Raw genomic sequence first — 13,288 nt, 5'->3', positions numbered from 1 at the left:
AAGCCACCAGAGTGTTTCAAGCAGGAGCATGAAGAAACACGGTATATAACAATGTGGCTGCTCTTTGAAGAATGGAGTGTAGAGTGGAAGCAGGGAGATAAATTATGAGATTTTTTTAGTCGCCCAGTGGAAGTTTGGATGGGCCAGTGGCAGTGGGGTTGAAGAGAAGCAGATAGGCTGAGAATATATTTTGAAAGTATAGCTCATACTTTAAAGTATAGCTGATGGGTTAGATGTTGCTGGATGAGGAGAAGGAAGGAATCAAGGATGACTTCTATGTTTTTGGCTTAAGCAACTGGATGGAGGGTGGTGACATTTACTGACATGGGAAGAATGAGGGAATAACAGGTTTTGGAGTAATGAAATCCGGAGTTAATTATAGACATATAGTTACGTGAAAAGGGATAGCTTGATGAGTATAATCGTGCCTCCTGAAATCTCTGTTGATGTTTCCATTCTCTTTACATGACATTCACTAAATTGAATAATGTTCTTGTATAAAGATGAAATGCCCAGCTCCTTGTCGGTAGCATGTTGAACTGTTTATGTTAAGTAGCAGCCCTCCTATGCAAAGCGGTTGCTACTTATCCTTCTCCCAACCTGAACTTGTGTGGTCCACTTTGAGTTGTTTTTTCACTGTGGTGTTGGGTTTGGCTAATCCAGCCATACTCTTTCGCAGGATCCCTGTTGTAGACCAGTAGGTATTAGTTTGAGGTGGATGATTAGGGTTGGGCAATGCATTCTCTGGCTGAGCCCAGGAACCCAAAAGAGGAACTCTCAAAGGGGTGGGCTCCTGTCCCTTGGCCTTGCCAGTACAGTAGGGGAGTGACACCATTTATAACTCAGTTATATTGGCAGACCACTGTACAAATATATTATAAGCCTCTATGTATCCCCCTCTGTGATCTTAGTCTTCTCCAGTGCAAAGGTAACCTCTATCCTGAATCTGCTGTTTGTCATTTTCATGCATCTCTTTATGTTGTTAGTACATACCATATATCCCTAGACAATACTGTTTTTTCCTTTTTTTTTTTTTAAAGATTCGCCCCTGAGCTAACATCTGTTGCCAATCTTCTTTTTTTCTCTCCCTTCTTCTTCTCCCCAAAGCCCCCCAGTACATAGGTGTGTATTCTAGTTGTAGGTCCTTCTGGTTGTGCTGTGTGGGATGTCACCTCAGCATGGCTTGATGAGTGGTGCCACGTCCGTACCCAGGATCTGAACCGGTGAAACCCTGGGCCGCCGAGGCAGAGCGTGCGAACTTAACCACTCAGCCATGGGGCTGGCTCCTTTCATGTTTTTAACTTTATCTAAATGACATCTGACGTATATATTTTGCAACATTTTTACTTAAAATCACCTTTGTGAGATTCATCCATATGGAAATATGTAGTCCTAACTCATTTATTAGGGCTGTGTAGTATTCTGTTATATGTTTGTGAAACCATTTATTTATTCATTTTCCTGTTGAAACAACAGCCAGATTGTTTAGAATTTTTTGCTATTATAAACAATACTTATTATAAATGCTCACTTTCCAAACAGTCCTCCTACCTTCCAAGCTTAAGCTAGAAGTTCACAGAAGATTTATTATGAGAATACCATCTAGCAAATATTTCCTTATTTTTATGAATTAAACGTGGGCAAATGTCTAAGGAAATTTCGTTTCTGAAATATGAATCTTGGAAGAGAGAGGTGGAGATAACTGGGTCACTGAAACTGCCATTGTTCAGTTATCCTAAATTACCATTAACTATTCCTCAGGCACCAGCCACAGAGATCTCTGCCGCCATCTGGGCTTTCAGGTTTGGCTACGACAATGAAGGATGGTCTAGCCTAGAAAGATCAGCCCAACTGCTCAGTCAAACAGGTAAGTCTTATTGGATTTAGTTCCAGGTACTGTTGTTACTTTTATTTTGAGCAAGATCATAAGTAATAGGAGGAGGGTTTGCTGGGTCATAAACTAATCTTTTAAAAAGGCTTTACTTTGGTGGGCATCTACATGAGGATTAAGCTTCTGTAGCCACATCTGTCTGTTTGAGAGCAATTAATTCAGTTGATTCTGAACAGAGCCTCATACTGGGTATCTGCAGGGGATTCTTGTCATGCATTTGCTCTTAGAGATGCCCTTGCTGGTGGCTTCTGTCAATTGGAGGCCCACTGTTGGGGACCAGAAAACTGTCAGATTGAAAGGCAGAATGGGTCAGGGTGATGCTCGTTTGCAAGCAAGTTGCTTTCAAGAACATACGGGCCAATTTGTAAGTTTCCGTGCCCTGGGGTGCATTCATCTCTGTATGAAGCATCCTTTAAAATATGTGGGCGTTGGGTTCTTAGATCAACTGTGTGGAACGTGGAGCAAGATATGTAAAGGGCTGAACTGTTCTGGTTATGCCTGCTGATAAGCATGTCTCCTGAGAAACTGCTGAGGGTCTGTATGATTCTAATGCTGCTAAAAAATGTCCTTGGCTCTTAGTCCTTTAGTCCTTATTATAGGCCTCTAAAGCACATCTGGCCAGAGTCTGAAAAAACCAATAAGCTTACTTCCATGCCAACATCACAGAAGTGTTTGCCCAGGAATAAAACACTATTGTGCACCACTCTATGGTTTCTGAGCATAAATTGGGTATTTGAGAGAGGCATTAAGCTTATTTGAAATTTAGGGAAAGATGTTAAGAATATTTGAAAATTTAGAAAAGTTACACTTTTATCCTTTCCTGCATTTCCTCAAGGTGTCCCATGTTTTCATTACATTCTAAAAATGGGAAAATTCCCTTGTAGCTCAGATTTGAGCAACTTTAGTGACTCATTAGGATTTTTTTTTTTGATTTCTGAGTAAAGGCAAAGGGTTACAGAATTAAATTTTACTAACTCTTTTTGCATTTCTATACTTAATCACTATGTGCATTTTTTTTTGAACAGGTGCAGATTTCATAACAGTTTTGGAGAGCGATGCTTCTAAGCCCTTTATTGGGAACAATGACTTAACCATGTGGTTAGGGGAGAAGTTGGGTTTCTATACCGACTTTGGTCCAAGCACAAGGGATCACACTTGGGGGTGAGTGTACCTGGCGAATTAATGCTGAACATAGCTCTGAAAGACTAGGCAGCATAGGCCTGGAGTAGCAAGTTGCCCCAGGGCTGCTTCCTGGGGGATGAGGAGGTGCTGAGGATGTGCAAATTCCAGTAATTGCCTTACTGGTTTCCCTGTTGCTGGATATTTTCAATTACTCACCGTTATAGACCATTCAGTGTAGGAGCTGAGGTTACAGCACCAAGCATGTCTGGCTTGGATGCTGTCCTCATGGAGCTTACATTGTGGTGTGAAGAGACAGAAAACAAATGTGTGCGCAGAAATAAATAAGATAATTTGAGACAGTAGTAAGTGCTACGTAGAAAAGGAAAGTGAGTGGGTGGGCAGGGGCGATGGGGGGTGCAGCTGTAAGTAGGGTGGTCAGGAGGGTCTCTCTGAAGACCTCATGATGAAAAGGACCCGGGACCCATGGGAAGAGCTGAGGGAACCGCCAGTGTAGACTTGAGGCAGGATCAAGCTTGGCGTGCCTGAATGTGGGGATTGAGGGGGAACTGGTAAAAAGATGAGGTCAGGCGTGGGCACCTGATCTTAGAGGGCCCCATGGTCCATGCTTAGGCTGATTTAATTCCGTTTTCATGGGAAACCACTGGGGGATTATAACCCATGGGAGAGATCAGACCTGATTTACTTTTTTAAAAGATCATTCTGGATGTTCCCAGAAGAACAGATTGTTGGGGGCAAGAGCGGGAGCAGGGAGACAGGTGATGAAGTAGATGTGCCAGCACAGGTGAGAGATGACAGTGGGAGCTGGGGAGATGGGGAGAAGGAGACAAATTCAGGAGCTATTTTGGAACAGAGCTGATGTGACTTACTGATGGTTCCTGGTCAGGGGCCGGGAAGTGACAAGGGCAACATCTAGGTTTTTTACCAGAATACCTGATAGGAGATGAGGCCGTTTCATGAGATGGGAATGACCAGGTGAGCAGCAGGATTGTGCTAAGTTTGAGATGCCCTCAGACAGTCAAGTGACATACAGTAAGCAGTTTTGTGCAGCCTGGAGGTCCAATGAGACAGGACAACCTGGACATGTAAATTCTGGTATTATCCCTGTCGAGATGGCCCTGTCGGAGGGACTCCGCGAGGGCACCAGAGCGGTAGTGCACGCCACCAGGGAAGAGAAGCCGGCCGAGGTCTGAGCTCTGCTTGTCTTTTTCTTATGTAGTTCTTTGACTTAGCGTGAGGTGAAACATGTTTTCATGTCTTTATTGGACAGTTTGTCATTTCTAAGTTTGTAAATTGTTACTCTCTATCCTTGCTAGCAAGAGTGTACATTCCCAAATGTGTTAATATTAGAATTGTTTATGCACATGTTGCCAGAGTAACAATGCAAGTAAAATGGATTTTGTGTATTACTAATTCTGCTCTTTTCGTGTCTCCATAGCGCTTATTAAAACACAGTTGATAGCATTGTGTTAGTGACACAGAGATGTGCTGAATAGCAGAGATGCCGTGAGCTGTCAGACTACCACACACATCTCCGCCACAGTATTGCTCTGAATGGCCCTCAGTGAGATGCTTGAAGTGTGACACATCCCTTTTTAATGCATTTGCGTAGTTCTGTCTGCGTGATATGGTGGGACCAACGGTGACACACATGTTTCTTTTCATTCCAATACAGGATTATGGCTTTGTCAAGATACCCAATTATGAAATCAGAGCATCACCTTCTTCCGTCACCAGAGGGCGAGATCGCACCAGCCATAACGCTGACTGTTAACATCTCAGACAGACTGGTGGATTTTGTTGTGACACACTTTGGGAATCACGAGTGGGTTTCTTTGGTCTTTCTAATAGTACGCAAAGGCCAAGAAACACTGTTAACACATTACTTTGATTTCCATTCATGGACTTATTTCTTTCTTCTTTTTTTTCTCCGAAAGTATCTTTTTTTCTGTTTTGCTGGTTTTAAAAATCAGGCATGAAAACATTTGAGATGCAGGCAGTCGTTAATGATGGTAGAGGGCAGCAGTGATGACTGTGTTAGCCAGCAATTGCTGAGCAGGTGCTGTGCTAAGTGCATTCTTTTATTTAATCTTCACTCTGTATAAAGTTAGTACTATCGTAGCCCCATTTTACAAATAAAGAAACCAAACTGGAGGTTAGATGACTTGGCCAACCAGGGTCACACAGCTAGGAGTTAGGTAGACCCAACTCAGAGCCTGCAAGTGCTTGGAATGGCACGGCAAACCAGACTGCAGAAAAATGAAATTCCCTTCTACAGGGTCACTACAATGGGAGTACTGTTGGGATTTGAGGGTACTAAATGACATTCCTTTTCTCCTCGTGCTGTCACAATCAGCTGATAGGTAGGCAGAGGAATCTGGCAGGGAGGCCGAATATCTCTTTTAATTCTGATAAACCTATGTAGACAACATGGGTTAAGTGTGTCCACATGGACCTGCTAATCTATCCCGTTACGTACACGAAACCGGCTCTGCCAGAGCAGCAGACCCACAGAGGAGCGGCAGAGTCTGCCCTGCCCAACTCTCCCCTTGCTGGAGAGAATGTGCCAGAAGACACCCAGTCTGCAAACTGGGAGGTTCCAAGGAGAAGAGAGAGGAAGGATTTGAGACAAGCATGCCTGGTTAATTCTTCCAAACTTAATTAATTAGAAAAGTCTTCCCAAAAAGTAAAGAGTGAAAGCGAGGCCAGAGATAGTTTCCTAAGAAAGTTGCTCTACAAGGAGGCACGAGGAAGGCGGAATGAGTTTATCCCCAAAGAATAACATTCACAACCAGTGGCTTAGCCCTAAAAAAAAAGTCATGAATAATGCCAACAGTATATTGTTAAAGCAAAGATAAAAGTATATAATTTATGCTCTACCATACTAAACGTTCTGTAACAATAATTGAAAACACTAATGTAAGTGCTTAGTGCTGTAAAATATGACACACAGATCCTGTCCATGTTAATGACACAAGAGGCCACAGAACTTTAAAGTGACAGACAGAACGTTAAGAAAACCACGTTGTTGTCCTGTCAGTTTCACCTGAACAAAACTAATGTGCCTGCTACCCTTATTTTCCTGTCACCTCACTTTTTCTCACAGTGTTATATGGATCTGTGAAAGCATACTTGAATATTTTCTGAAATTAGTTAGAGCATAATTAATATAAACAAACTCCAAATGTCATTAATGTGAGCCCTTTGCTCGTTGGACCCTTGCTTGTCTCCTTAGAAATAAGAAGGGTGTTTGGGGATGGATGATATAGATGGTTCATATCCTATTCATAAGCTGTTTGAGGAAATGCCTCTGTTTGTCCTGGTAATTTTCACGTAGCAAGTCTAGGCATTCAAAAATCATTCCACTGACCTTAAGTTGCACTTGAATTAGGTTTATCTTGTAAAAAATAGGCACTTTTGTATTTCAAGATTGCAGAATCTCAACCTAAGAAACAGTTGAGTCCACTCCTTCCCATTGTTCCTTTGCTTTTTTCACTGCAACTCCCTCCAGCCTCCTCCACTCGAAAGGGAAGAGAAGAGTAAAAGTTAGCCCTCAGAATGTGATGATTTGGAAAAGACGAGAGAAGGATTACCTTTGCTAACTTTGTGTGAACCACATATTTAAAACTCTCTGGTTAACACCGTATCCTTTAGTTGCTGTCTTACTCACTTGATTTAATAATAATGACAACAACAGCAGTAAGAATAATAGCTAACACTTACAGAGGAGATGTAACTCGAGGGCAAGGAGCAACATAGTTTAATGGTTAGAAGCATGGAGTTCCAGAACCTGGGGCCAGACCAAGGTGGTTTTGATCCTAATTCAAGATATATCCTCTCACCAAGTTATTGATCTACATTGAGCCTTGGTTTCCTCATCTGTAAGTCAGGAACAATAATCCTACCAAATCATAGGGTCCTTGGGAGAATTAAATGAGATATATTACCTCATACAAAGTACATGAATACACTAAGTGCTCAATTAACGCTTGTCATTGTTGAAGCTTATCAGCCAGTTCTAAATGTCAGGTATATTGGGCAGCTCAAAACAGAATTCATTCATCAAACATAAATCAAACACCTGCTGTTCCCAAGCACAGTAGGAGGTATAGTCTTTTCCCTTAGAGCCACAGCTCTGATGTCATTCCTTAGAAGCCCTGTCCATGCGCACTGTGGCCTGCCAACCAGCAACATGAGAAAGTTCATCTTCGAACAGTTCGTGAAGCCATCATTACATATTTTTGCTTGCCTTTGTTTTCTACAAGACTAGATAAAAAGTTCTTCCTGTGACTAAATATTTAGAGATTTCATTTTCTGGTGATTATGGCGTACAAACATGAAATCATATTAGGAATGAATTACAGAATGCTTATGCGTGTTGCTGGCTGATTCAACAAGATTTTCTAAATTACTGACTACACAAATATCTCTGTACAACCAATAAGTAGGAAATAGCGACATTCCTTAGAAGTCAGTTAGGTACACACCATAACTGAGATAATTTTAGGTAATTAACTGAGCCACCAGAATCATCATTCTTTTTTTTTTTCATGTATTTCTCTGCATAAATGTACAGAGAAGAAAGAGCACAGAACTTGTAGTCTGTAGTTAGTTTGGGTTCTGTTGTAAGATAATCTGCAAGAGTTCGTTTCTCTTGTCTCTGAAAATCAGATAAAATTATTTTTTTAGCCCACAAATAAGGTTATTGGGCTGATCAAATATTAACAGATAAGGAAACACAAAATGTATTTTCTCTCTCTCTCTTCCTTCCTCTCTCACCCTCCCTCCCTCGCCTTCCCTCTTTCCCTCCCTCCCCCCCATTTCTTTATACCCATACGTATACTTTTTATTCTTATTATTATTACTGGATAAAATTTATCTCCTGAGAAAATTTAAGACCAAATTCATAGATTATTTTCCAATTATATATTGCTAAAATATATTTGAATGAAAGCCCTATCTGTGGTGCAGTGACTTTGGAATGCTCTAGACCAGATTTGAATGTTGGTTGTATGTATCGGAAGGAACAGACCTAATGAAGGGACTACTTACCAAGATGTTGGAAGGGTCAGAGGAACAGATGAGAAATGTTGAGTGACTCAGACACTAGTAACTAGTGTACACTACTAGTAACTAGTAGTGGGGAGTCATTACCATCCGGAGGGCTGAAGGGACAGGCAGAGGGAGTAGTGTTCCCAGGGCCCCATGAGATCTGGAGCCAGGAAGAAGGGCCACGAGGCATGAGGAATGCAGCTACTGGGGAAGAAATACCCCGACTTCTCTCTCCTCCCACCTTTTCATCTCCTGGTGTCGCCAGTGGCCAAACCTAACTGGAAATCAGCAGACAAAGGAGCCCAGGAGATGAAGTTCGCAGGGGTCAGCCTCCCAGGGCATGGAGTAGGCCAAGAATGGATGTAGGCAGGGGAGATGGAAACTCACCTTAGGTATGTTTCTTAATCTCGTTTAAAAATAGAGCTAATGCCTGCCTCTCAGTTATTATGAGCATTCCGTATCAAGGATGTTTAACAAATGGTCATTCTTTTCACTCTTCTGTTTCTCGAGGCATCTTTTAATAGTACTCAGCTGTCTACACATTCTTACTAAGCTTAGTTCTGTCTTCGGGTCTTAGCTCAGGGAGGTTTCTCTGGTCTTCTCAGTCCTTGGTGATCTCCCTCTGTCTTCCTTTTTCATTGTTTTTTTTCTTAACGATCATTTATTAGCTGTCTTTCTCTGTAAACGCCTGTGTTGATCTACTGCCTGTTAGCTCCTCGATCCATTCCTGGCTCATCTCCCTCTCGGCTGCACCCTGCAGGGAGCCACACTTCCCAGAGTCTGTTGCCTTCTGCCTCCTGGGTGGGTTTCACTAATGGGAGGCACTAGTGCAAGGTGGAGGGCAGGAGGCGGGACGAAGGCAGGGTAGTTCTCCTTCTCTCTTTCTTTTCTTTGTCTATTGTGACGCAGCAGCTGAATCTCTTCTGTGACCCCAGCTCCTTCTGGGCAGCGTTCTCCGTAGTGCCATCTCCAGTCAGGGCTGGCTTCTGGACTCTGGGAATATCATCTCCCCCTGTTCCTCTAGCCCTGGAAGTGGTACTGGTTTCTCATTGTTGCTAAACTCTGGTTGCCTCACTGACTCCTGTTTGACTTCCCGTCGCCTCGCTAATCATTTCCCAGTGTTAAATTCACTTGGTTTGAAACACCTAGAGTGGTTTCAGTTTTCCTGGCTGCATCATGTCAGATATGATCTGCCTATTTTTTCCCAAACAGACTGACCATAAACCACCCAACAGTTTGATGTACCTGCCTAATTATCTCAGTTATACATCTGCAGTGCTTAGCATAATAAAAACATCATGTGTAGCCAGTATTTGACCAGCAGAGCCAGCGAGGCTTTTAGAAGGTGTTCAGCTGAAGGAGCTGAGTAGGTTATATAAGCCTGGTATGTTCTGTGAAGGTTAGGATTCTCCCTCTACAAGTACTTTAGGATCTTTTTTTTTCTTTTTTGACTACTAGTCTTTAGATGTCATACTGATGACCAGGTCTGATGAAAAATCAAACAAATGCTATTTTTAGAGTTGATATTTAAATCAACTCGATTCCAAATGATTTGTGGGGAAAGATCATGTTGTTCTTAGTCAGAATTTGTTGGCTTACTCTGTGGAAACAGTGTCTCTGCCTTGTTCGTTTGTACATTAAGACATTTGCCGAAGCAGGAGTGACTCTGGGTTTGTGCACTGCTTGAAGATATTCTTTGGGAACTTAGGAACCTAAGACTTTTTAAAAATTGTTTTTGCAAATACGATAAAGAGGTACATTTTTGCATTTTTTTAGAGATGACCTCGACAGGAAACTTCAGGCTATTGCTGTTTCAAAACTACTGAAAAGTAGCTCTAATCGAGTGATATTTCTGGGATATGTCACTTCAGCACCTGGTTCCAGGGATTATCTGCAGCTTGTTGAACACGGTAATGTGAAGGTAACACAATCTTAATACGATTTCTGATTTATTAAGTAAAATGTTTCTCCATGTTTAAAAAAAAATCCCACTCCAACTATTTAATATGTATTCTGATTACCTACTGGTGCATAGAAAACCACTGAAAAACATACTGGTTTTAAATAACAGTAGTCATCTATTTGCTCATGAATCTGCCATTTGGACAGGGCTCAGTGGGGACAGCTCATTTCTGCTCCGTGCCGCTAGATGGCTCCACTGGGGCCTGCAGGAGCCATTTTGCAGATGACTCAGAAGTGGCAAGTTGCTGGCTGTTGAATACAAGATCCCCTGGGGCTTTGGGCTTGGGGTCCTGGGTGGCATCCATGAGCTACTTGGACTTCCTCCTTGCATGATGGCTGGCTTCCAAGAGTGAGTGTCCCAAGAGAACCAGGAAGAAGCTGTATTGCCTTGTATGACCTAGCCTTGTAAGTCATGTAGTGTGACTTCTGCCATTGTCACAGCTTGCTCACGTTCAAGTGAGAGAAACATAAATTCCATCAACGAGTATCTAAGTCACTTTATAAGAACACCATATGGAAAGTCAGTTACTCTAGCCATGTTTAGAAAATACAATCTGCCACGTTATGCAAGTTAATTATGATGCTGAGAGTAAAAGATGAAATGAAATGGCACACAGACAGGCTGGCTGACCAGCCAGACAGGGCCTCACTAAATGACACTGAATTAGAACTTACCTGTTCAGATCCAAAACAGTCGAGTTTGTCACTGCACCCAGATACAGTCATGCTCTGGGGAACTGACACACAAATCAAATCTTGGAGACTGATATATGGTATATGCTGTACAACTGGAGTGTTAAATGCCTTAATTTATAATGAGAAATATAATTGTTATATTTAGTTAAGCCCTAAGTAGATTTCTTGGTCCTTTACATTTTATTTTTGACTTCATTGTCTTGAGATAATATCTGCAGACAAAAAAGCTTATCCATCTTATCAAGTGCTTTGAAAGACAGGTGAGAGAGAGCATGGTGTGATGAGGGTTTTCTCCATGAGACAGAAAACACAAAATGGCAGTGGTTTAACTAAGAGAAGTATATTTATGTAGAAGTCTGGGCAGGTGAGTCAGCACTGGTGTGGCATCCTGTGGTATCCGGAGTGTGCTCCTTCCGTCTTGGGGCTCCACTTTATGAGGCCTCCATTCCCAAGTTTCCCTCCCAGTCCAAGGTGGCAACATCCGTGTTCTAGTTAGCAAGACAGAGGAAAGGATAAAGAAGGGGCCAAGAGCATATGCAAGAAATCTCTAAAGGAAAATTCCAGGAAACTGACCTCCAGCACTTGTACTTATATTTTATTGACTGGAATTTAGTCATATGGCCACACCCTACCATACAGGAAGTTGGGAGTTGCAATATTTAACCTCGATACCTAGTTAAAAATACTACACCTTTGGAAGAAGGGCCAGGCAGATACTGGGGAGATGAGTTCATCTCTGCCCTAGAGGATAAGGCAGAAAGTGTGGCCAGTACAGACTCCGGATTTTGGCTTTAGTCAGAGAGCTTATGATGGTGACATTTGTTATTATAGGAAATTCATAAGTAAGAAGAATTTTGCAAAGAAGATGATGAGTTCAGCTTTAGGTTGAGTTGAGGTATCTGTGGGATATTAATGGAAATTGCCATCAGGCAGCTGGATATGTGGATCTGGAATTGAGAAGGGCAACTAGGACTAGAGATACAGATTAAGGAGGTGACATCATCTAGCTGACTGTTGAAACCATGGAAACAGATAACATTGCTCATGAGGTTAGAGAATTGCAAAAATAAGACGAAAGAAAACCCCTGATAAAGCCACATTTAATGTGGCTATCATGGGGGTGATGGGTGAGGGAAGAGAAGGGAGATTATCTCAGGACAGCAATTAAGGAAAGGTCAGAAGAGTAAAGGGAAAATCTGGAGAGTGTGGAATCACAGAGGTTGTGTTAGTTATTTATCACTGTGTAACAAACCACCTGAAACCTTAGTGACTTAAGCAGCAGTGGTTTAATAGTCTCCTGCTTCTGTGGGTCGACTGGGTGGTTTTCTGTTCTTGCCTGGATTCACTCGTGCAGTCAGCTGGTGGCTCGCTTGTGGCTGGGGGGGTCCAAGATGGCCCCACTCACATGTCTGTGGCTTTGGTGCTGGTTCTTGGCTGGGGCTCCCTCTCTGTATGGTCTCTCATCGTTCACTAGCGTAGCTGGTGCTGTATTTCTCAGCTGTGTGAACTTGGAGCAAATTATTTCACCTTTCTGGGGACTGAGGTCTGTGGACCTCAACGTCCACATGTGTAGAGTGGTGATGGTAATATCTACTGTATCATAGGGTTGTTATGAGGATGGACTATAAGATAATGCCTGCAAAGTCCTCAGCCTTGTATGTAGGAGGCACTCGATGAGTGGTAGCTATATGTACATATTATGTGCGTCTGGCTGTATGTATAAAATCAAATAAGATAAATGTCCAAATACACGGTCTACAAAGTACAAAAGAATATTAGACAAGATGATATTTGGCAAGTCTAAGGAAAAATCACATCATAATAAGGGAAGGATTCTTACATTGTGTGTGTGTGTGCGTGTGTGTGTAAGGGATATGCATGGTGTTAGGAAAGAGGAATTTTATTTGATTTTTATTTAATCTTCTGTTGGTTTCCACTGTCACGGTCAGAAGCTGTGTCAAGATTGGCAGTGGATTCTTATATGGCTTTTTTCTATTGGGAAGTTTATTAATGCAGAGAGCAATTTTAATCATAAATGCTTGGATGAACAGATTTTTCTCTTTAAGAAATGAGTATTTAAATTCTGCCGTCTTAAAATTTGACAGCATCTTCTAAAAACCTAGTAAAATAAAATGATAGTTAAACATATTCATAATTTATTATTCCCAATATATACAGCAGAATGACTAAATTTTTATTTCTTCCCAAGGCAAATCAGAACAGTACTTTCAATTTATTTGCTTTTTCATCATTAAATTTTTTTAATTTAATGTTTAACATTTATTATAATTTTTTCATGTATACAAAAGGCCTATGTATGTGTGTGACATAAGAGTAATCAAAAAGATTAATTAACAAGCATCCAGGTGTCCACCACTAAGCTTATGAAAAAAATTGAGAAATAGATAATAAATTGTGGTGTATTCTTTTAGTGATTTAAAAATATGGTTTTTTATTTTGAGGAAGATCAGTGCTAAGCTAGTGTCTGCCGCCAATCCTCCTTATTTTGCTGAGGAAGACTGGCCCTGAGCTAACATCCATGCCCAT

General features: G+C 41.6%; 1 protein-coding gene across 7 annotated transcripts in view; it reads left to right on the top strand.

The window, feature by feature from the left end:
- The window catches only part of CWH43 (cell wall biogenesis 43 C-terminal homolog), a 55,591-nt gene that overhangs the window by 26,801 nt on the left and 15,502 nt on the right, over positions 1-13,288 (top strand). For 5 of the 7 annotated variants that reach the window (XR_011502238.1, XM_014862329.3, XM_070505914.1 and 2 more), the window contains 4 exons: positions 1,762-1,867; positions 2,917-3,052; positions 4,707-4,856; positions 9,860-10,004. Coding sequence is in view for 6 of the 7 variants with exons in the window: in XM_014862329.3 (XP_014717815.2) it covers positions 1,762-1,867; positions 2,917-3,052; positions 4,707-4,856; positions 9,860-10,004 (537 nt within the window). In the remaining variant the exon portion in view is untranslated. The remainder of the gene's footprint in view (positions 1-1,761; positions 1,868-2,916; positions 3,053-4,706; positions 4,857-9,859; positions 10,005-13,288) is intronic. The other 2 variants (XM_070505915.1, XM_070505913.1) reach the window with 1 other exon arrangement.

The sequence above is a fragment of the Equus asinus genome, chromosome 3 (genome assembly GCF_041296235.1).
Source record: "Equus asinus isolate D_3611 breed Donkey chromosome 3, EquAss-T2T_v2, whole genome shotgun sequence".
Taxonomy (NCBI): Eukaryota; Metazoa; Chordata; class Mammalia; order Perissodactyla; family Equidae; genus Equus; species Equus asinus.
This window is presented reverse-complemented; position numbering and strand designations above follow the sequence as displayed.